Source organism: Sinocyclocheilus grahami, unplaced genomic scaffold (genome assembly GCF_001515645.1).
Source record: "Sinocyclocheilus grahami isolate Dianchi unplaced genomic scaffold, SAMN03320097.WGS_v1.1 scaffold102.1, whole genome shotgun sequence".
In the NCBI taxonomy this organism is placed as follows: domain Eukaryota; kingdom Metazoa; phylum Chordata; class Actinopteri; order Cypriniformes; family Cyprinidae; genus Sinocyclocheilus; species Sinocyclocheilus grahami.
The window spans coordinates 930,473-956,659 of record NW_015505281.1 but is presented as its reverse complement, the minus strand read 5'-3'; the positions used below and the strand labels follow the sequence as shown (position 1 = coordinate 956,659).

The 26,187-nt window shown below is 34.9% G+C and overlaps 1 protein-coding gene across 5 annotated transcripts in view; it reads left to right on the top strand.

The window, feature by feature from the left end:
• Positions 1 to 26,187, top strand: part of LOC107588314 (testican-1-like) — a 273,979-nt gene that overhangs the window by 133,436 nt on the left and 114,356 nt on the right. For 3 of the 5 annotated variants that reach the window (XM_016276363.1, XM_016276359.1, XM_016276360.1), the window contains exon 3: positions 23,791 to 23,799. The exons of 1 other annotated variant lie outside the window; for it this stretch is intronic. In XM_016276363.1, coding sequence (XP_016131849.1) covers positions 23,791 to 23,799 — 9 coding nt within the window. The remainder of the gene's footprint in view (positions 1 to 23,790; positions 23,800 to 26,187) is intronic. One more of the 5 variants, XM_016276361.1, reaches the window with a different exon arrangement.

Sequence of the window (26,187 nt, the reverse complement as noted above, 5' to 3'; positions counted from 1 at the left end):
AGTCAGCTCTATTAATGAATCATTTGTCATAAATGATTTCTCTTAATCAATAATTGGTTGTGAATGATTAATCTTTTAATGAAACATTTGTTGAGAATTATAAATCAGTTTTTTAAGTAATCATTGGTTGTGAATTGTTAATCAGTTCTATTAATTAATTGTTTGCCATGAATAGTTTTTTTTAAATGGATTGTTTGTTGTGAATCAACCCCTATAATGAATCATTTGTCGTGAAACATTTGTTGCAATGAATCATTGGTCATGAATTGTTAGTTAGCTCTTTTAATGAATTGTATGTCATGAATCAGTTCTTTTAATGAATTGCTTGTCATAAATCATTTTTTTTGATGAGTCATTGGTCGTGAATCGTTAATCAGTTATTTTAGTGAATCGTCACTCGATGTTCATGCAATTCTCCATGTGACTTTCATGCTGCTGTCTGCCTACATTAGTGCAAATAAATTAACATAGTTAATTATTGTCCTTAAAAATGTAGTGGAAAACTAAATTATTTAGTCTGTAAATCAATGCTAGACTTTAACTAGATTTTGACTTTTATATCTTATTTTATATAAACATTTTAAATCAACTTGGCATTGAGTAAAAAAATCTATTTCAGAGCTAACACATATATTTTCAGATATATTGAACGTTGTTAAAAATCTTCAAAATATTAGAAATAATGTAATAATATAGTTAAGCTATAGCACCCCACCATATAACACAGGTAACTGTATTTGTCCATCATCTCACTCATGGGCTGTTTTCTGTTTCTCGGTTTCATTCTTGTTTTCTTTCTCTGCGTCACTGACTTGAAACTGCTGCTGCTCTCTCTCTCTCTTTCTCTTTTTCTTGAATAATTTACACACTGCTGCATTTCCATTTCAGTCAGACTTTGGCAGCTGTATGTCACCGAGACGCCAGAGAGAGAGACATAGAGGGATCATTTCTTGTTGTTTTACTAATATAATTTGTTATTGTATTCTCAAGTATTTGCTAGTTAATAATTAGTGGCTTTGAAGTAGTGGTAAAAAAAAAATTTAACCACCCATTATTGTATTTAAATGTAATTTTAATACTACTTGTTTAATCATTTAGCATTATTGTTATTCTACTTTTTTGTGATGCTCTGCTTATGTACATGAGTTTTTGTCATGTCAGTATAGACATATAATATAATAATTTAACACTATTAAATGATATTTAAAATTAATTAGTGAATCTTTTTTTTATATAATGAACCAGTTTGGGAAAAAAATATTTTGTATGCTACAGCACTACATATTGCAATATTGAAAATATTTTTGTTGTAAGTTGGAAACTTTTAAATGCTTTGAAAATAATAGTGTTTATTTAGTTAACAATATAATATAATATAATAGGAATATAATATAATCAGGCAAATAATTGCAATACACCTACTTGTCAAAACCCCTCAAAAATTATTTAAAATGCCTTTATTAAAGGGGTCATATGATGCTATTTTAAAGATCATTATTTTGTGTATTTGGTGTAACAGAATATGTTGACATGCTTTAATGTTCAAAAAACACATTATTTTTCAAATACAGTACATTATTGTAGGTCCTCTATGCCCCGCCTCTCTCAAACGCTTCGTTTTCAACAAAGCCCCCTCCTTTGACAAGCGCAGTCTGCTCTGATTGGCCAGCTGACCCAGTGCATTGTGACTGGCCAAACACCACAAGCACGCGTCGGAAATGTAACGCCCCTTGCCATAATCACTTCAGCTTTCAAAGTAAATATCCAGACAGTTAATAATGTCATTAGTTTTACCATCAGTTCAAGCCCGAAAGTTGTCATAGCAAAGTCGGAATTGACCCTTTTTTTATTTTTTAGAAATAGCCTTTGTGCACAGCCAGCCTTGTACTCTTCTAGGTCCAAAAAATTGTCGTCCATAAAATGCGTTGCACAAATTCAAACATCTGGGTTGTGCTGTTCTGTTGTAAATAAATCTTAACCAATGATTCCTAATTGCATCTACTTCCGGAAGGCCAAATAAAGTGCTTTTGCTTTCGCACTGAAATACACAGCGTCTCCCTGACATGGCTGCATCAACACGACTGCTGTTCCTGAAACCACACCTTCTTTCTTTGCGTGCACATTTGGGCGGCATTATGCTAATATTTCCACATAGTGACGTAGATATGTGGGGGCGTGTTAGAACGAGCCGTTTTAGGTAGCCGTTATGGCTGACTCTTAACTTTTATAAAGAATAACTCTTTGCATTTGAGACTTTAGTCTTTGCAACTTTACAGGTCTTCTTTATGCACCAAGAGCTTGTAACACTCCAAAGAGAAAGGAAAACTTGAAATCGCATCATATGACCCCTTTAATGACTTCCTAAGAGTGTATCCATTCATATTAGAATACTGCATGCATTCAGACTGCAGATCTATTCTTTCTATCTATTTAAAACAAGAGCTGTAGACTGTAGAGAGAGAGAAGAGTGAGCAAAATGTGCTGAGACAGACTTCTCTTATCAAACTCCCCAGAGATAGATGAGTGTGTGTGTGTTTGTGTGTTTGTTGTGCGTCTTTGTAATTGCTTGCTGTGCTGTTTTCCTGTGTCCTTTTGTAGTGGGTTTGTATAGAGAGGCTATTTCTGTCCCGCCAATTTATGGCTCTGACACACATTTACTCACATGCACGCAGTTATCCGTGTGGATGCCCTGTCCTCAGAGCTGCAGGAGAAATGATTTAGCTCACTCGTCCATCAGCGCAGAAGAAAAGAGAGTGAGCGCCGCAGCGTTGCTCTTCCAGACGGACGTTCATCACTATAAATTATGCGCAGGGCCTTGAAACGCCCAGGTGACTAACTCTGCTCTCGCGCACAGGTGAAACCATTCAATAAAGAGCACAGCAACCAGAGGATATCTGTCGCTCCAGATGAATATTAAATACGTCAGAGGGAAAGTAGACAGGGTGAGATGGATGTCTGAGAAAGAGTGACAATTTCAGGGGTTCACCGGGATGGGTTTATAGTGGATTATGCTAAAATGAGGCGATGTAATGCAGATCATTCCATTTTATAATGACAAATGAAATGCAAAATAGCTTAAATGAACTTAATCCTAACGACCCAGAGAGTTTTTTCCCCCTGAAAATGCTAGTTTATGTTATCATATTGGATTAAAACTTTAACACAGGGTATAACAACTTTTTTAAAATTCAAAATTTTTTAAAACTTTTTTAGGATTTTAATTACTGTAAAAGTGGTAACCTGCAATTGCTATTTTTACCTTATTTAACTTATAAAATGTAGTTTTGTTGGTATAAGAAAATGTATTTAGGTTGATGCAGTGAACCAGTTAATTAAACCAGTTAATTTAGATGTTTTTTTTTTTTTTCAGGTTTGTGATTAGAGGTCGACTGATTTTACAGATACCGATAGCTAGGTTGGACCACACTGACCGATACCGATTAATCAACTGATAGTATTTCAAATGGATACCTAATGAAAGCCAAAATAGTGCTTTACTATTAAAAAAAAACAGTACTGAACCATACTTTGTAAATGAATAAACATATTAATATTAATTGTTATTTTGATCATTTAAGTTAGTTCATAGTTTATTAACTAATGTTAACAGAAGAAACTTTAAAATTTAAAAATGTATTAGTAATAGTAAATGTTGAAACTAATAAACACTAACAAGAAACAATACTTCTGTAGCTTTCATGTAACATTTGTAACATTTTCATCTTAACGTTACAAATGGACTCTAACTGTCTTGCTTAAAGATGGCCATCGTTAAATATCTATGAATAGGCTGTCACACACCGGACAAGAAGCGCCGCACCACGTCGTGCAACATCTTTAAAATTCGAACACATTGTTTTCTATGAGCGTATGCACACCGGTGGCACCATTCAGCATCTGTCGGCAGCGTCTAGCAGTGACTCAAAACAATGTAAAGACGTGGTGCGACGCGACACTGCGCTTCTCGTCCTGTGTGTGACCGGCTATAGCATTGAAATTACATACATATGGATATTGTATATATACTCTCACACTTTATCTGCTTCTATTCTAGAACACTTGATGATTGTCTAATCAAAATAATTATTAATGAGAGATTTACAAGCAATTTTTAAAAGGCCGGCCATTTTTGACTGGAAACACCAAATTAGGTAAAGGAATTTGTGTACTGTCATTATTTACTCACCCTAGTCACTGTCTGCTTTCATTTGTATGTTATTTTTAATACTTTTATTTTTTTATTGAAATGACATGAGGGTGAGCAAATAATAAACACAATATTAACTCAGATAATATTAATTTATTAACAGTTAATTAACAGTCTTAATAGTCTCACTTCCGCTGATTGTCTTAGAATCCAAATATTGAAACATTAAAACGCATTCCAAATTAAATCAACTTCTCTTCACAAAATGACTTCACAAATTATTTTTATGAATATTCATTCATCATTTGAAAGCATAACAACTAAACTTTTAAGAAACATCAGACAATCAAGCAGTTTGATGACAGAACTATAGAAATTAGATCTAAAACATGGCAACCATGCATGAAAATTGATGAATGTACTGTATATTTGTCATATTAAACATATATTTTTTTTATTGGTCTTATGAAGTATTCTAATTTGTTGAGATAGTGAATTGGTGGGTTTTTGTTAAATGTGAGCCAAAATCATCACAATTAAAAGAACCAAAGACTTAAACTACTTCAGTCTGTGTGCATTGAATTTATTTAATACACGAGTTTCACAATTTGAGGTGAATTACTGAAATAAATGAACTTTTCCACGACATTCTAATTTATTGAGATGCACCTGTATATATATATATATATATAGTGTATATTTGTGCTGAACTTATTCTTAGCCTCTAACTCAATCACTGGTGAGTGAAATCTAACAATTTATATTAGCCATTGGACAATAACAGACATAATTTAGTCGCCTAGAATGAAATTTTGTCGCATATGCATGTGATTTACTCACAATGTAGAGGTTCCTATTAGGGCTGGGCAATATGACGATATGATCGTATATCGATGATGTCTCGTAAGTATCGCAATGTCGATGTCAACAGTCAGGAAACGGACGATTATCGACATTATCGGGAAAAATTACAAATGATAAACCTAGTAAGTTGAAAAAATATTTTACATAGCCCCATAGTCACCATACAGGTTTTTTTGCATGCAAGAATGAAATAATTTAGGAGGGTTGGGAATCGAAAAGCTCTTCCAATTTCGGAAATCAGATCAGATGCGTACAGTCAGGAATCAAATTACTTGTTATAAAATTACATTTCGATTCTGCATCTCGATTTCTGTATGCGCATTTATTGTGATTTCAAAAGATTCAACTGCAAGAACTAAGATGAAATAGAACTCCCTTCTGCACTCTCGCGCTGTGCACTCACACACACAAAGTGCACGCACAAAAGCCGCCTCTGATATACGCGAACACTGGACTGAGCTCTCTTTCTCGCGTTCTTACACATTCGAATGGACAAATATATATCAAAATATCCCATAAATACAATCGGTTATGTCTTAAGTGAACATAAAGAGTTGAGAAAGAAAACAAGGGTGTATTGGATCCGTGCATTGACAGCAGCCGCCAGTCATTATAATGTTAATCAAAGAACAAAAGAAAAGAAAATCCCTCACTGATCTTGACTGAATCACTTTTGTAACCTCCATTTATATTTTATTTGCCTCTTGTTCGGCGCTGACTACTGTAATGGCAACGTGCATCTGTGTATGCGATTATTTTGGAGATGCATTCCAATATAATTTATCCTTATTTAGGGTATAGGCCTATTCTATTTTGATCTGCAGTTTAATAAAAGTTAAACAGAAAAAAGACAAAGTAGCACTGCATGTGTTTCTGAATATTTATTTAAACAGACTGTATAATGATGAAAAACCACAAACATGACAGGTATAATTAAAATACACAAATTCCTTCAGCGCACATTTCAGTGCAATATTTTTACAGATTTTGTAAACCGTGTATACAATATAATTATGTTTAATTAAGCTGAGATATAGCACTATACATTCTTAATTCATTTGCAACAAAACTATAAAGTTTTGTTTCAAACGGATGAAGACATTAGTAGGCTTCTCAGCTCACCCCTCAACATGCACGCGTTCGGAGTTTCGGGCAGCCCAACACTGAATATTATATTGTGGGCGTTTTATTTTGATTAATAAAATAAAAATGATAAAAATTACAATATAAAAATTAAATTTAAATTACCCTGCTTCTAATTAAATAAAGCAGTTATTTTTATTTAGTTAAAATCGGACCAAAAGAGACCTCCGATCTAGTAAAGGAAAAAGAAAACCTTCTGCTCAGAATTCATTTTTAATCCCTGCATGATTTTAGTCATGCATGATAAATATCAAATACGTTATAGCTTGACTAAGTTTAAAAACAATGCTGCAATTGTTATAATTAAGGAAATTAAACTTACCATCATGAAATGTGTCTACACAGGCGATAATGCCAAAAAGAAAGAGAAACATCGGAAAATAGGCATATTTTATTCAAGACATTATTATATGAAATCAACATGCATTTATCATTCTTAATCGATAAGATTATCTATAAGATCTTTTTGACATATCGTCCAGCCCTAGTTTCCATGAGCTACTTATGCTTATGCACTTAGAAACATGTCTGCTTGATGTATATCGGTATAAGAGCATTTTGCTAAATGCGCTATATTGCATATTCATAGTTGTACTTAACCTGTTGTCTACATAATAAGAAAGAATGCAAGGAGCTAAAGATAAAATTCAACACCTCCTAATTGCATGTTACTAACGAAGAACAACAGACTGGATGTGTGTAAGACATAGTTATGGTCCATGATATTGGCACAGATTCTGTGTAATAAACAATTATTTGTGACTGCATATAGTTCGGAAGTGGGAAAAGACGTTTAGTTCCCACTTTAAGTAAACCTTAGTTTCCAGGATATCTACAATGCAGTAAAATTTTAATGATTAAAGTACTGATGCTATAAAAGGAGGGGAGACACAAACAATTGACAGTATGACTGAAATGTTAAGGTGTTTAAAGATAAATAAATAAAACACGTTTATTCTGTGGCACTTAAATTATTTGCCACATATTTTGGTTTCTTATAGGAGCTTATAGGCTCCTTAAGAGATTTTTTTTGTGTGTGTGTGTTTGGAGCCCTGATGATACATTGTGGACAGAGAGAGAGAAAATAAAAGACGAGTGCGGTCAGTCTGCTCTCTCTTTAATCTCACAGTAATTAAGTCATTATTTAACGAGATCCACCCTGAAAAGCATATATAAATATGGATTAATATCCCCTTCACTCAGTCTGAGTTTGACCTTGAGTTCTTGGAGGAATGGAGATTTACACATTTTACACATTCACTCATTTAAAGCAGGAAAGTGCAAGTTTATCACTGATGGTCTGATGATGTAACGTCTTCATGATGTCAAACAGCCTGTATGTTACTTTCTCCTGTGCACGTTTATCATCTCCTGTAGCAGCTGTTGCATGTTATCATTAAACACAGAGAATATTTGAACTCGTCTCTCCTGTGATCCTCCTGTAAATAGTTTTGAAATGGACGAGAGGAGCAGAGGGTTTAAGAGCCACTCATGTTTTTGCAAAAGCCCATGAAATCTTCAGGAAAAATTGAGTTGTATTGTCTTTTTGAAGCAGGAAACAGCATAAACAGTGCTTTACGAATAGATATTGTACGTTAAATTGGCTGAAATAGTAGTTTTTTTTTGCTCTTGTTGTTTCATGTTCATGGTCATTTCTTTTGAAATATTAGTTTGATCTGTTCTCGTGTTTTTGTCTGTGTTCATTGATTGTCTCCTGGTGTTTCTAGTTTAACTCATTAGTTTTGTGTATAAATACCCCTTGTGTTTCTCTTGCTTATTATCGATGTTTTCATACAGCAGGTTTAGTAAGGCATTCATGTCAGGTTTTTTGTTATGTCATGGGTTTTGGTTTCTTCTTAATGTACTTTCTATTTGTTACTAAATCTGCATTTGAGTTTCATGTGACATAAAGCCAGTGTTCACAGATTTATATCAGTCCAGTGGGAAACAAAGTTTAAGACAGCTTCGATGACATTTTTGAAAACAAAAACAAAAACTAGTCACTGGATTTGACAAATGGGCAATTCCAGCATTGTGGACGTGACATTCGCAGTTAAAACCTGAAATATAAATTCTTATAGAATGTATTCATTACCAATATATTGAACAATCTCTTTATATTTTTTAAACCCAGGGCTCTAGACTGCGAACATTTTTTGAGAATGTGCGAGTTAAAATTTGACGTAGTCAAAACATTTGAGCGAGTGCATGGTCTGTGCTGCTCCAAAGCTTCTGCTACATACAGCGTGCGCTGCCGAGCCGTGGCACATTATAGCAGGAGTCAGATTTCACTGATAACGTGAAGAGAGGCGCTTTGAGCGCGAGCACTTCGGGTGTAGAGCCTGGTTTACTTTTACTTTTATATTTGCTGTTTACCTCATGTTACGCTAGGGCTGCACGATTAATCAAATGCAATTGTCATGCGCATTTTGTTAGTAAAGCCGGTTCTGTAATCAGCAGGAAATCATCATCACGTGCTTTCAGATGGAGCAGAATTTACTACACATAGCCGTAGTTCACTGACAAGTTACGCGATTTTGTTGCGCGATTATGAAATAAATGCTGCTCCATCTGAAAGCATGTGAAAATACCACATTTAATAACATATTTTTACTCCAAACTCACTTCATAACGTCAGTCGAGTGTTTGAAATAAATCCTTCTGTGAGGTGATGTGGCTCCTTACACAGAATAAGGCACGCAACATATTTCATAGTATTTAAGCAGTGATAAAGGCATTGCATTATAAATATACTTTATTTTAATGAAAATTATAATAATAAGAACTCAGATAAACCGTATATTGCCATAGTCGTGTGTTTATTAGTCACGTTGAATCAATGAAAGCAGTTGAATCTTCTGTTTATTCAGCTGCAGCGATAGACATTTTCTGGGTTTCTTCTGCGAGGCGTATTTGGAGTTTCAGCGCGAGAGCGCCCTTTGGCCTTTGGATGGAGATTTACTGCTGATCACAGAACCGTGCTTCACTGAAAGATACGCATGACAATCGCAGCTTCTGTCGAATCGCGATCTCGATTCCATTTCGATTTATCGTGCAGCCCTACTTTACACTATGGAGACTTTTTTTTATTTATTTTTTTTAATTTATTTGATTACTCAGTGTTTGCTAAACATTCTGTAATTTATTAGTCAGTATAATACAGCACGCTATTCGTTTTCGTTAATAAAAGTTTGTAAGCTAGTTTGTCATTGTAACCTACTGTTTTATTGTTGTTGTGCTTTTTAATTAAGAGTAAGAATGAATCCATCTTTTGTTTTAGTCTTAAAAAGTGAAAGGTACAGATATAAGCAAACCAGACAATTATCTTTTCTTGTAAAACGTGACACCAAGATTGCGAATTCGAAAGTGAAACGCACGAAGCCCGGGTTATAACACCGAAAACGAGGAACTCCCGTTCACAAAATTTAAATCACAAAAAATGATGATGAAAAAGAACGCGTTGAATGTTGAACACTTTTGCTACCATATAACTATAAACTATGATAAAAGTTCATCAGCATGTATTGATTAATCCCATGTTGTAGCAAAAAAAAAGAAACAAAAAATGCAACCAAATTATGTGCTCGTGCGATCAGTTGGAAGAATGGGTCTAGAGCCCAGAAACCCCTGAAAATAGAGTTCAGAAATCAGCAAAGTATATAAATGTCTATATAAATGTCTATAAATGTGTTTTATATTTTAGATGAGGGAAATTAACGTGTTACAGAGGTGACAAAAAAAATGTAATAGGGCTGCACCCCACTAAATATTTGTCTAGTTAACTAGTAGTCGTTCATTTAATCCATTATTCAACTAATCGTACGTTTATATTAAATTAATAACAACACTAATCCATAATGAGTCTTAACCCTCTATATGCCAATGTCGCAAAATTGCGACAAGACGTCATACTTAATAAAATAGACTGTAGTTCCTAATATGGTGGAATATCTCATTTGTATTCCCTACCACTAGATGGCAGACATGTAGTACTTCGATTCTAGACCAAAATTACGTCACGTTCCTATTCAAAGTGTTCGAAGAAATAGCAGAGCAAGTGAGCTATCGTGTCATTGATGCGGAAGCAGTTCAGCTCATAGCGTGCGAGTAAATTGTGAGATTTGTGAGAGAAAATCACTAAATGGCTAATAAAAAGTCAGCATGTATTGTACCGTGAGGATGTGTTGCAAATGTTATTCGCTGATTCTGACTCTGAAGGGGAGAATGGGTCTAGAGCCCAGAAACCCCTGAAAATAGAGTTCAGAAATCAGCAAAGTATATAAATGTCTATATAAATGTCTATAAATGTGTTTTATATTTTAGATGAGGGAAATTAACGTGTTACAGAGGTGACAAAAAAAATGTAATAGGGCTGCACCCCACTAAATATTTGTCTAGTTAACTAGTAGTCGTTCATTTAATCCATTATTCAACTAATCGTACGTTTATATTAAATTAATAACAACACTAATCCATAATGAGTCTTAACCCTCTATATGCCAATGTCGCAAAATTGTGACAAGACGTCATACTTAATAAAATAGACTGTAGTTCCTAATATGGTGGAATATCTCATTTGTATTCCCTACCACTAGATGGCAGACATGTAGTACTTCGATTCTAGACCAAAATTACGTCACGTTCCTATTCAAAGTGTTCGAAGAAATAGCAGAGCAAGTGAGCTATCGTGTCATTGATGCGGAAGCAGTTCAGCTCATAGCGTGCGAGTAAATTGTGAGATTTGTGAGAGAAAATCACTAAATGGCTAATAAAAAGTCAGCATGTATTGTACCGTGAGGATGTGTTGCAAATGTTATTCGCTGATTCTGACTCTGAAGGGGAATATTTGCCTTTTGGAAATGACGATCGGTCGTCTAATAATCGCATAATAGTATAATAGTTCGCAGCGCAATGGTGCCGCCGTGCAAGATGAGACTGTTCACGAAGCACAAACAAGTGATCATTTCGACCCTTTGCCCAATGGGGATGGGGGTGGCAGCGGTGGACGTGGTCGTTGTGTCCATAGGAGAGCAGTTGCTAGAGGTAGAGGCAGCAGGGGTAGGAAAAATAGGGCTGGAAGGAGCACTAGCTCTTTGGATCCAGTCAGAGCGGCTCTGGATCTAGTGCCCCAAAGAGGTGGGAGTGGCCGCGGTACATGGTGCAGTCAGTGTGGAGTAGGTCTGTGTGCTGTGCAATGCAATGAGAGGTACCATAATCTCAAGAACTAAACTGTGTCACCTAGATACCTGATTGGGCAGATAGCTGGTCAACTGATCAAAAATTAGGCACATGCATTTTACTATAGTAATAATTTACTACTTTCTCCTGTTTTACTGTTGATTTCCTCTTTTCCTGATCATTTGGAATGAGGATAAAAAGACACCCGTGCTTCACTGAAAGATACGCATGACAATCGCAGCTTCTGTCGAATCGCGATCTCGATTCCATTTCGATTTATCGTGCAGCCCTACTTTACACTATGGAGACTTTTTTTTATTTATTTTTTTTAATTTATTTGATTACTCAGTGTTTGCTAAACATTCTGTAATTTATTAGTCAGTATAATACAGCACGCTATTCGTTTTCGTTAATAAAAGTTTGTAAGCTAGTTTGTCATTGTAACCTACTGTTTTATTGTTGTTGTGCTTTTTAATTAAGAGTAAGAATGAATCCATCTTTTGTTTTAGTCTTAAAAAGTGAAAGGTACAGATATAAGCAAACCAGACAATTATCTTTTCTTGTAAAACGTGACACCAAGATTGCGAATTCGAAAGTGAAACGCACGAAGCCCGGGTTATAACACCGAAAACGAGGAACTCCCGTTCACAAAATTTAAATCACAAAAAATGATGATGAAAAAGAACGCGTTGAATGTTGAACACTTTTGCTACCATATAACTATAAACTATGATAAAAGTTCATCAGCATGTATTGATTAATCCCATGTTGTAGCAAAAAAAAAGAAACAAAAAATGCAACCAAATTATGTGCTCGTGCGATCAGTTGGAAGAATGGGTCTAGAGCCCAGAAACCCCTGAAAATAGAGTTCAGAAATCAGCAAAGTATATAAATGTCTATATAAATGTCTATAAATGTGTTTTATATTTTAGATGAGGGAAATTAACGTGTTACAGAGGTGACAAAAAAAATGTAATAGGGCTGCACCCCACTAAATATTTGTCTAGTTAACTAGTAGTCGTTCATTTAATCCATTATTCAACTAATCGTACGTTTATATTAAATTAATAACAACACTAATCCATAATGAGTCTTAACCCTCTATATGCCAATGTCGCAAAATTGTGACAAGACGTCATACTTAATAAAATAGACTGTAGTTCCTAATATGGTGGAATATCTCATTTGTATTCCCTACCACTAGATGGCAGACATGTAGTACTTCGATTCTAGACCAAAATTACGTCACGTTCCTATTCAAAGTGTTCGAAGAAATAGCAGAGCAAGTGAGCTATCGTGTCATTGATGCGGAAGCAGTTCAGCTCATAGCGTGCGAGTAAATTGTGAGATTTGTGAGAGAAAATCACTAAATGGCTAATAAAAAGTCAGCATGTATTGTACCGTGAGGATGTGTTGCAAATGTTATTCGCTGATTCTGACTCTGAAGGGGAATATTTGCCTTTTGGAAATGACGATCGGTCGTCTAATAATCGCATAATAGTATAATAGTTCGCAGCGCAATGGTGCCGCCGTGCAAGATGAGACTGTTCACGAAGCACAAACAAGTGATCATTTCGACCCTTTGCCCAATGGGGATGGGGGTGGCAGCGGTGGACGTGGTCGTTGTGTCCATAGGAGAGCAGTTGCTAGAGGTAGAGGCAGCAGGGGTAGGAAAAATAGGGCTGGAAGGAGCACTAGCTCTTTGGATCCAGTCAGAGCGGCTCTGGATCTAGTGCCCCAAAGAGGTGGGAGTGGCCGCGGTACATGGTGCAGTCAGTGTGGAGTAGGTCTGTGTGCTGTGCAATGCAATGAGAGGTACCATAATCTCAAGAACTAAACTGTGTCACCTAGATACCTGATTGGGCAGATAGCTGGTCAACTGATCAAAAATTAGGCACATGCATTTTACTATAGTAATAATTTACTACTTTCTCCTGTTTTACTGTTGATTTCCTCTTTTCCTGATCATTTGGAATGAGGATAAAAAGACAAAAAAATCATGCAAATAAGTTCAAACATCCATTCAATATCTATTATTTCTATTATTTCCTGAATATTACTGATGAACTGTTCAAAAAGTAGGCTACTGTTCACATGCGTTTTACTACTATACAGTATAGTAATATAGTAATAATTTAGTACTTTCTCCTGTTGTATTGTTGGTTTCCTCTTTTCTGATCATTTGGAATGAGGATAAAACAAACAAAAAAAACCTGCAAATAAGTTCAAACATCAATTCAATATCTAATATTTCCTGAATATTATGAAATTCAAGATGGCCGCCCCTAATTACGTCATAATATGCAAATTAGACGAGTATATTTACACCCCACATAAACTTTCGGTCATGCCCAACATTTTTCTAATTTATAGTAGATCTCTATCTTTAAGCCCTTTCAAGCCACAAGCTTTTGAAATCTTGATGTCAAAATCCAGCATTTTTCCAAAAATCCCTGGCGCCTAAAAGGTTAATATATTCCGCGCTCAAACACATGCACACAGTTTGGCACAAAGCACAGGCAAAATTAGCCTAATGATTATTAATGTGTTGGAAAAAAAGAGACATTTTAATTATTTATTAATAAACTGGTGTTTTCTGAGTCCTTGTCGGTTGCAAAGATGAAATTCTCAGTGCTGACTCTCATCTCTGCAGTACCGGGCCTTTAGAGAGAAAAGCAATCTTCATACAGATTACATAATCAGGGAGTATCTGATTTTCTTTTGAATTGGTTCGTTTAAAAGTAGGCATTTCAAGCTTTCTATGGCTATATTTCATATTGTCTGTGAGGCAACCATGCTTTGAGTGTCGGTTCTTTTTTGTGACACGCTCCAGTTCAGTGAGACAAAGATGGCAGAAAGCATATCCTATTTGTTTTTATTATTTTACAAAAGCACAATGTTTTGTTGTTATTAAGAGTTTACAGAAATAAAATACTTTTCTAACTGATTTTAAGTTGTTTCATTATCAGGAAAAAATGCAAGTGATCGTGCCGGCGCCAATGTGATTCTGTGAACGGCTTGCTCTGAGACACTGCTTATGATTTATGGAGATTAAAAAATAAGGAGCGGGTGGATTTTTACCATTATAGGGTGGTTGTGTACACACACTGCCAACACACGCATTTATGTTCAAACAACATGTAAAAGTGAATTCTGCATAATTGGTGCCCTAATAACTAATAATGTATGAAAACATCTCTTGAACACCAATCACAAAACCTTTCTCACTCTTGAATCCTGTTGAACGCTTTCCGCTGTTTATGTAGTTTCAAGTGCGTCTCAGAAGGAGGATGAATCTGTCTCTCATTGATGGAGGGATGAAATGCAATCCCACAAGTCCTCTGGCGTGAGGAAAACTGCACAAGTTTCTCTCTTCTGGAGTGTGTTATGGATAAACTCTCTCCGGCTTTTCCAGTCCCGCAGGGAAGCAGACGGGCCATGTTAAAACTAAATGAACACATTGATTTATTTCCTCTGTGAAGTGGGACCGGACTCATGGGAATGACATGTGTCAGATAACACGCACACACACACACTCAGCGTGGAGGCGCTGGAAACACATCTCATGCTGGTGCGGACAGGCTCCGTATCTGTGATGGGATCAGGTAGTCGTCGGTACAGATGGTGAACTCACCTCGTGTTATCACACACACCTCGTCACGCTGAGTTTGGATGTGAGAAATCGAGCCTGCAGCAGGCGCCGCGTGTGCCGTCAGCTCTGGGTTTGGATGCATCTGATACTTCTGCTCTCTATTTCAGTTTCATGTGTTTCATTGGGCTGAAGTTTGGATCGTAAGCCGTGTTCAGACTGGATTCAGTTCATGTCAGTAATTTTTTTTACACTTTTTAAGGAGTAGTTCATGTGCTGGTGAAAGTTACAGGATCTTTTATTTGTTCTATAAAAAGTCCTTTAAAAGCAACCACAGGTAACAGCAAATGAGTAAATTGACATGCTAGTAAAAACCTTCACAATGTTCGCTTTAGCATATTTTTACATTTATGCAATCGCTGTGTTTATTGAAAAGATGTTTGGATCTTGAAGTTTATTTGCTTTATTTACAGTAGCCTAGTTATAGAACATTGTATATTGTTCTTTACAGGACTGGTTTATGTCACTCGTGTGTGCTCGTGTACTATTTTGTGCATAATTAATTAGAACAGCTAAATATATTATGTGATTGGTCAGTGATGTGAGGCACAGTGTTGTTATCGATAACTGAAACTGAAAGTATTAAAACGTTTTTTTGTTCATTTAAATAAAGATGAAAAATATTAGATGCAAAACTTTAAAAAAATTAATTAATTAAAGCTAAATAGAAAAAAACTAAACCAATAAAATGACAAAAACACATGAAATGAAAACTGAAAATCTTAAAATAAATACTAATAAAAATATGAATAAAAACTATATATTTTTTAATATTTATTTTAGGCATTTTTGCCTCTATTATGATAGGACAGATCAGACATGACAGGAAGTGAAGTGCGAGAGAGAGAGGGGGCGGGATCGGGAAAGGTCCTCGAGGCAGGATTCGAACTCGGGACGCTCTTAGCGCAATAGCACTGTATGTCGGCGCACTGCCCACAAGGCTATCGGTACCAATAAATACTATATTAGTATAGAAATAATACTAAAATAACACTGGACACTAATACAATAAACATTATAAATGCAATTTACATTTATGCATTTGACAGACGCTTTTATCCAGAATGACTTATATCAATTCTTGCTTTTCCTGAGAATCGAACCCATGACTTTGGTGTTGCTAGCGCTATGATCTATTGTTTGAGCTACAGAAAAAATAAACAATATGTTTATCTTCAATCTAAACAAAATCAACATTTGATGAGCTGATCTTTGTAATTATGGAGGCTTGTTTGGTGTATTTATAAACAGATTAAGCGAGTTTACAGTGTGCTGATTATGTTTGTGGAGTCATGGATGATTTCCTCAGTCTACTCAACCATTTTTGAGTTTTTTGGGTGTGCGTGTTGTATAGAAACCACACACATCCATCTCACCCACTCATGTGTGTTTGTTTGACAAGTTATTTTGGTTTAGTGAGTGTTTAATGGTTTATTGATTGAATTAAGTTGTCGGTCACAGCAGTTTCATTTAGAAGCTAGTTTCTGTTTTCATCGTTTCAGATTTTTCATATCATTTGTCACAAACGTGAAGCAACAAAGCGTATCACGTTATTTTGCACAAGTTTCATTTTTACACAAAGAAAATGTATTGGCCAGACAAATAAAAAAAAGGATTGATACCCAAACAAACACTTTGATTCTCTCAGAGACGGTGATGGAGATGAAGCAAACACATCTTTCTCTGAAACACACAGCAGTAATTGATCAGGAAAACAAAGTTTGCATGATTTACTTGATTATCCATTCATGATAACAGAAAAAATGAGCCGATATGGGCCGATACCGATATGGTGGCCGATATATCGTGCATCCCTAATTTTTAAGAAAAATCAGTGAGTCTCAAATATAATCAAAAGGCTTTTGGTGAACGTTTGTTCGTCTCTCAATCATCATTGTATTGCATTGGATTTTATGTTTTGATCATCAAACTAAGCATTTAAATACTAAGACATATTATTGGAGATATGGAGTGACGACTGATATTTGTAATTTTAGTATCTGCTATACTGTTATGAGACCTCATTGATTTACATTACAAGCTATCAGAATTTCATCTTCATTTTTATGTATATACATAACAGCCTCTGCACCAAATTGCATATTTGTGCTCAGTTTGGGCCTTGGAATAAAACTGAGCTGTTTTTTTTCTCCATATCCTCACTATATCATGCTGACTATATGATGGATCAAATACTGTATGATACTCAACAAAAAACACACTTTAGGTCTGAAGATTCAATAAACTGTTCCATTTCCATTTCAAAATTTTTTTTTGACTGTTCTTTTATATGTAAGGCTTTACAGGGCAAAATCTGCTGGATTCAGTTGCACACAGCATCATATTTGAAACTATTTTTAACTTGACATGCAACACTTGCACTGCAGAGTGCTGAAAAAAACAAAGAGGCGCCTTACAAGAGCCAAAAGATGTCTGTTTGATTCATGTCTGCATAGACCAACAATTAAAAAAAAACACACAGATGGGTCTCGGCCCATCCTCCCAAAACCCCTGAGAACTGGCTTTATTTATCTGTCGTGTACTTGAGCAGTCAGAACGACAAATCTGCACATCGCTCATAAACACTGGTCCCGCTGGTGGCGTTAAGCACGTCTCAGCACTCTCTGGTCTTGTGCTCTGGCGGGACCTGTAAACTTTACACGGGCCGTTATGTTCCCTCTGATGACGCTGTAAAGTTTACCTATCAGATGGCATTGCTGGCAGCTGCTCGTACAGTTTGAAACTCTCCGAGTCTGTTTTTTGATACGCTAGAGCAGGAGAGAGCCACAAGCTGTTCTGTGCTATCAGACAACACCAGAGGAGAAATCAAGAGAAACAGAGAGAGAGACTGTGTGTATGTTTTTAGAAAATCTTGTGTGTCTGAGCTTTTAACCTCTAGACCCCTCATTACTGCATTTCCCACAATCCTTTGGCTTTCAGTTTTGCCAGTAAGCGAGTTTGAGGTGTTTCACCTTGATGTGAGTAAGCATGTCTGTAATACCTGAAGAAAGCCATTCGTTAGCTTTTCCATACATCTTATGCTTCAGCTTTGCTCACAGGATTTCACTTCCAGATGTTCAGATATTAAGGCAATATACAGGAAAAAAGGATGTTAATGTAAATGGTAAAAGACTGTAAAAAAAAAACAGCTATTTAGTATCATTAGAGATAATGTTATAGTTTTTTACATGTTTTTTTAATTGGTTTTTAATGTCTATTTATTTATTTATTTTTTATTTCAGTTCTATTTCTAGTTTTTTAATACATCAAATTAAACTAAATGAAAATGAGAAATGTTGCATTAGCAACTAGATGAAATAAAGTAATTTAAATTTAATTTTATTTCAGTTAACATGTATTTTAATTCAAGTAATTTAAAAAATTGTCTTAGTGAAACTAAATATAATATTGCTGTTTCTCTTGATATATATGGTGAAAAACTCTAATAGGTCTAATGGCACATTCATGTAAATGTGATTTTGGAAATGAAAAAGAGCAAGTCATCCTATAATTTACAGGAAAAAAAACATAAATTAACATTTCCAGTATTGTCTGTTGTTTTGTTTGATTTTAAAATAATTGTTTATTCTTATCTTATTTTTTCTTATCAGCTAAGTACTTTGTTAATTTATGTTGTTAAATAGATATTTATTGCATTATTTTCATACCATGTGTGTTTCCATGATGGTGTTTTGTGTTTGTGTGTACGACAATGTGCATAGAAAACACTCTTTTACTTTTTCTACTTCAAAATTTTACATTTAATTCAATGTGTTACTACTACTTTGCAAATAATTGTGAAATTTACTAGCAATTTCTGAGTGGAATTGTTCTTACAACAATTTTTTTAGTCAATGTGTATATTAGTATTTAAGTCTGCTTGTGGAAAAGTTATTTGTGATGAACTTTGATTCATCATGCGACTTTCTCTTTATGACCTTAGTTTTTAAGGTGCTTGTCAGTATATTACAAAGTAGGGGTGTGCGATATGATGATTTTTGATCGTGGACGATAAAAATGTCTCCAATTATTTTTTATTTTATATTTTGTTACCTTGAAAGGCTTTGTTTTTTTTGTTTTTTTTTTAAAGGGAAATTAGTTTGACTGTACTGCTCAGACAACTTGCAAAATAGTAAAGTCAACATGACAAAGAATCGTGATAAAATCGTGAATCGTAATATTTCTGAAAAAAAATCATGATTTGATATTTTTGCCATATCGCCCACCCCTATTACAAAAAAGCAGACTTAGTAATTTGGTATATTAATGTTTTTATTACTGTAAATTTGAGGTAAATCTGTAAAACTAAAAATGTCAATACCGTATATTTTACAGTAAAGATCTGGTAACCACAGCTACTGTTTTTTTTAACATAAATTACATTTTTTACCGATTTTTTTGTACTGAGATGGGTTAAACAGCCAATCCTAAACCCTCTGAGGTGATGAAGTGAGAGGAAGCAATGAGAAAAGAAAGGAAAGAGCTGTTTACAGTAAAGATCTGGTAACCACAGCTACTGTTTTTTTTAACATAAATTACATTTTTTTACCGATTTTTTTGTACTGAGATGGGTTAAACAGCCAATCCTAAACCCTCTGAGGTGATGAAGTGAGAGGAAGCAATGAGAAAAGAAAGGAAAGAGCTGAGCACTTGAGAAGAGCTGGAGTGATGGCTTGTGATGTTTGTGATAGATTAGCATATCAAACACAGTCAAGCGTGACTCTGACTTTGACAGTATTTAGATGGATTTTCGAAGAACTAATTCTAATTTAGTTAAACCACGAGCAATTAACATTCAAATCAACAAAACTGTGTTGATACAGAGAAATTAAGCATTAATCGAATTGAAAAATTGTCTCTTCAGATCGATGCGGATGCTTTGAATGCAAATGCATGTTGTTTTAATTTCTTTACTCATGTTTTTCCCACTTCTTCATGCTGTCTGCACTCGCCCTCGAAAATAGAAATGAAAGTGTGAACAAGTGCTTTGGTGAAATTAGGGCAGGATTTGAGAGACTGAGTGATTTTCTCAAATGAACGATGTTGGGTTTAGTTTAAAAGAAGCAAATGCTTTCTGAATGAAGGGCATGTTTAAAAACCACGAGATCCATCTAATAACACATTAATCCATGTTAATGCTCTCATGAATGATTGATAACTAATTAAAATCCAACGTGATTTCATTAGAATTTGTTTTTATATGAAGTGTAATATCAAGTTCAGTAAATGCATTACAGCCTTGGGCGTCGGAGCGAGGGGGAATTCAAATACCTCGACTTCCTGTTTGAATAGGAAATGCATTAATACAGGAAATCATTTTCATAATAACTACAGTTAAGTAGGGATGTAACGATATTATCAATTTTGTGATATCACGATAGCAAAACTGTCTCGATATTATTATAGTCACATGACGATATGAAACGATAGGTCTTCCGGGCAAAATGTTGTTACATCCCTACAGTTAAGGCAGGACACTACAGGCAAAACCATTGTTTTTTCACGCACTGGTCAACTTTGAGATTCTCAGAATGATCATCAAAACTTAACACTTTTATTCATATCTATAAACTGAAGGTTCCTGTAGAGGGGTTTGCGGTAACACTTTTGAATAGAGAACAATTTTCCCTATTAACTAGTAGCTTATTAGCATGCCTATTATTAACATATTGGCTGTTTATTAGTACTTATAAAGCACATATTCTGCATGATCATATTCTACATCCCTAATCCTACTAATACCTAAACTTAACAAATACCTTACTAACTTAATAAACAGCAAATTATGAGTGAATTGAGGCAAAAGTCATAGTTAATGGTTTGTTAACAGCAAGAATTGGACCTTAAAATAAAGTGTGACCGGGTTTGCTAATATATCATTCACCTGCAATGTATTAGGTAACACTTTATTTTAAAGACCAATTCTCCCTATTAACTAGTTGCTTATTAACAAGCATATAGCATATTGGCTGTTTATTAGTACTTATAAAGCACATATTCTGCATGATCATATTCTACATCCCTAATCCTACTAATACCTAAACTTAACAAATACCTTACTAACTTAATAAACAGCAAATTATGAGTGAATTGAGGCAAAAGTCATAGTTAATGGTTTGTTAACAGCAAGAATTGGACCTTAAAATAAAGTGTGACCGGGTTTGCTAATATATCATTCACCTGCAATGTATTAGGTAACACTTTATTTTAAAGACCAATTCTCACTATTAACTAGTTGCTTATTAACAAGCATATAGCATATTGGCTGTTTATTAGCACTTATTAATGCATTATTCTGCATGACTATATTTTAGATCCCTTAATTCGACTCCATACCTAAACTTAGCAACTACGTTACTGTTAATAAGCAGCAAATTAGGAGTTTATTAAGGTAAAAGTCATAGATATTAGTGAGAATTTGTCCCCAAACTAAAGTATGACCAAATATTCACATTTTATTCCTAAAAATGTGGCAAAATTTAGTTGTTTTCTAGATTTTTACAGTATTTTCTGATTTATGAAGTGATAAAAAGATAAATTTAAAATTTGTAAAATCATTTAACTCTGTCAATAAAATCAAATAAGAATTTTGAACCTGGCTTTATCTATTTCTGTTGTGTGCATTTAAGTGAGTATTTAATTACAAAATGCCTCATTTTCGAATTTAAACATAACATTGTAAAACTTGTCATGCAAAACAGCTGTACTGTGATTAATCATCGGGTGATATCTATTACAATTTTTACCCTGTTTACCCTTGGTTTCTTACCTTAAATCTAAGAATTGCATGAGTTCACTTCTCGGTTTTTCTTTTGATTTGTGCATCAAAAGAAATTGATTCGTGTGCTAGAAATACATAGATCCCTAAATACTGATGAGATTACATAAACACATGCACACACAGAGAAACTCAATAGAAACTCAGTACTGTTGTGTGTCAAGTCAAGTCAAGTTTATTTGTACAGCGCTTTTCACGATACAAATCATTGCAAAGCAACTTTACAGCAAATTAAGTTTCTACAATATTTAGTGGTAGCTTATCAGTGGTGACTGTCAGTTAATGTACATATGGCAGAAATGTACGGAAAAATCTATTTAAGACGTAATAAAACAGACGATGAACACTATTAACAGCAATTATTATATGATGCAATCAAACTTATAGCAAAATGTGGTAGTTCTGTATGTTGTTTCAGGGTTGGCATAATCTGAGGTCCTCTGAGGGGTTGGCATCATCTCTTCTCAGGTGTTCTGGATCCAGACTGAAGCTTGTGTAAATCCTAGTAAAAAAACAGAGAAACAAATAGAGACATAATTAGCGTAGCTGCTGTTCCAACCAAGCAAAATGTATTTGTTTAACCCAAACTAAAGAATAATAATGTGCATTTGATCAGAAATAACTGCAGTACAAGATTATGAGATGCATTATTTGAATGCTTGGCCAAAGAGGTGTGTCTTTAATCTAGATTTAAACAGAGAGAGTGTGTCTGAACCCCCGAACGTTATCAGGAAGGCTATTCCAGAGTTTGGGAGCCAAATGCGAAAAAGCTCTACCTCCTTTAGTGGATTTGCTATCCTAGGTACTACCAAAAGTTCAGAGACAAGTCATCAGGGCAGTTATTTGAGATTTTACTTACTAGTCATATGAAGCGTGTGTGTATTTGTCCTCTAAGTTTAAGATCTTAATATTGATTTATTGTGTTTATTCCAAACATTTTATCAGCCGCTGGGACAAAAGCTGTTTGGTGAAAGACCTCAGAGCTGAAGTATTTATTAATAACGATCGTGTCTTTATCTCAAAGATGTGTACGTGCGCCACTGTTATTGTTTTCTTCCTCTGTTGCGCACGCCGGCTGTAATGCGTTCAGAATTACACGTCTTCTCTCATAATATCCTGTATTGCTTCACACATGAAATAACCCACAGGGTGTGTGTTTTTGTATGGATGAATGTTGGTGTGTGTGTGTATGTGGGTGTGTTGTCGTCCCAGCTGGATACATCATTGAAACACTGTAAATGTGTGTTTTTTTATTGATTGATGTTTCATTAGTTTGAATCACTCATGTTTGATTGTTAGAACCAGCTGATGAATTATGTATATGTGTTCAGTTCATGCTTCATATTTTTGTGTGTTTGCCAGAATTTTACAATATTTTTTTATATCTGTGATTCGGCTGTAATCAGCATGAATTGTGATTATAATTTAGCCTTAAAGAGATAGTTCACCCAAAAATGAAGATTCTGTCATCATTTACTCAGCCTCAGGTTGTTCCAAACCTGTATGAATTTCTTTCTTCTGTTGAACACAAAAGAAGATATTTTGAAGAATGTTGGTAACCAAACAGTTGACGGTAGCCATTGACTTCCATGGTATGAAAAAATACTATGTAATACAATGGCTACCATCAAGTGTTTGCTTACCCAGATTCTTCTAAATATCTTATTTTGTGTTCAATAGAGGAAAGAAGAACTTCCCTTTTCAGGTTACAATAAAAAAAACAAGATGTTAACAATGAGTAACTCACATTTTGCGTTCAATTTATCTGCTTTAGCTCCTGATCGGTTTATTTCAAATCTGTTCCAGCGATGTGTATTACTGATTTTATGCTAATGATGCTCTCCTTAGTGAAATATGATAGGCAATCTGTTTAAGTAAATGATATTTTCCTCATTAAATCTCCAAACATTTTACATGGAAACTCATGGAAAGTTTGTTTTCCAGCCAATCTATCATTTCAGTTTTCATTGATCATTTGATGACTGATAACCTGATTTTCATCTCTTTCTCTTTTTCTGCTTTCTTGATAAGGAGGTTGAGGTAAGTTAAACAGTTTAACATTTTTGTATACAAAGATTTTTCACTTGTTTAGTAACATCCACAATCCTCTCTTCTTTCTCTGTGTGTATGTGTACACCGTTCAAAAGTTTGGGGTCAGTAAGATTCAACAAGATTGCGTTCAACTTTGTTGAAGTTGTGACCTAATGGTTAGAGAGTCGGACTCATAACCCAAAGGTTGTGGGTTCGAGTCTCGTACCGGCAGGGATTGTAGGTGGTGGGAGTGAATGTACAGCGCTCTCTCCCACCTTCAATACCACGACTGAGGTGCCCTTGAGCAAGGCACCGAACCCCCAACTGCTCCCCGGGCGCCGCAGCATAAATGGCTGCCCACTGCTCCGGGGGTGTGTTCACGGTGTGTGTGTGTTCACTGCTGTGTGTGTGCACTTTGGATGGGATAAATGCAGAGCACTAATTCTGAGTATGGGTCACCATACTTGGCCACATGTCACTTCACTCAACTGATCAAAAGTGACAGTTTTAATGTTACAAAAGATTTCTATTTGAAATAAATGTTGTTCTTTTGAACATTCTATTCATCAAAGAATCATAAAAAATAAAATATATTTCAGTTTCTACAAAATTATGAAGCAACACAACTGTTTTTTTAATGTTGATAATAATCAGAAATGTTTATTGAGCAGCAAATCAGCATATTAGAATGATTTCTGAAGAATCATGTGACACTGTAGACTGGAGTGATGATGCTGAAAATTCAGCTTTGATCACAGGAATAAATTACATTTTAAAACATATTCAAATAGAAAACAGTTATTTAAAATTGTAATAATATTTAAAAATTTTTACAGTATTTTTAATCAGATAAATGCAGCCTTGGTGGGCAGAAGAAACTTCTTTCAAAAACATAAAAAACTACGTACCCCAAAATTTTAAATGGCATTATATACTGTATATATATATATGTGTGTGTGTATATATATATATATATATATATATATATATATATATTAGGGAGGTCAACAATTAATAATTAATAATTGTCGATAAGAGATGCAATCGATTAAAGCTATCGATGGTCGATTAAGCAGTTTAATTTTGGGCTGCGTGCGGCTCATGCGCAAAACGCGTGCGAGCGACTGTGAGTGACGGTGACGGTATATAAATGCATCATCATTCATTCATAATGTACAAATTAAGCTTTTAATGTGATTTAAACTTTAAAAGTACATTAAAATAGAAACAACGCAAAGTTCTTCAACATGGAAAGCAATAGAAATGTAGTAACTAAGTCATTTCCCCAGATAATTTTTTCATATCGGGCTCTGCGCTTTGCAGGGCTGCGGGACACAGGACAGATAGGATATTCATTCCTACAACTTGTTAATTCGTTCCTACGACTTATTCATTTGTGGCCACTGTCCATGTTTCATTAATTTTGTTCCTTAAATATCCCATGATTTAACTAAAATTAGGGAACAAATTAATACATCGAACGAATTCTTAACTCATGGCCATGACATTTTTAATTTCCCTTAGATGCGAAAACAGTGATAAAAAGTGAATGACAATAAAATAAACCTGCGAAATTAGGGGGTTAGACGGTGAGGATTTAGGAAAATAAACAATGCCTAAATATGATTGAATTTGTGGAAATTCGTGACCAACCGGCAAACCAGAAGAAAACTGCGTGAATGTAGGCTATATGGGCTCTAACGGCATCCAAAAGCATGGTCGCGATGTAACATTTTACAGCTAACCAATTATTCCTCTAATAAACAAAGCTTTTCTACCACACTTGTCATAATCAGAGCTTATAATTTGTAAATAAATAATTACTGGATTCAAAACAACAATTAAAAGGCGCTGTGACCGACACTGACTATACATTTTCCCGGAGCATTCACTAAACGGTAATGCCACAACTAAAAGCATCGTTCACAAGTTTCTGCATGGACCTAACTAGCCTAGGGCACAGGTTTTCAAGCCATGGGACAAAATGGGATGCTTTAAGGAAAATAGCCTATGTAAGTAATAGGCCTAAAATAAAAATAACAATTTGTTTTCATTAAAAAAAGAAGCGAAATATATCTGACTTAAATAATTAAGCTAACAGATTTAAAACAGAAGTGTGGTGCGGCGCTCCATAAACAAGTTCACAGAAAGGAAAGGATGACAACGCGCATTCTGTTTGTTTGCTTTATTTTACAAAAGCACAAATCTTCTGTTTTTATTGTGAGTGTGCAAAAATAAAAGTAAACACTTTTGCGGATTATACCTTACTTCAAAAATTGAGTTTTTTTTCAGCTGTTCGATCGCGCCAGCACCTCATGCACACACACCCCACATATTCTAGCAATTAAAACTTACATCGCAGTCTGTTCATTATCAAAATAAAATACAGTCAACCAA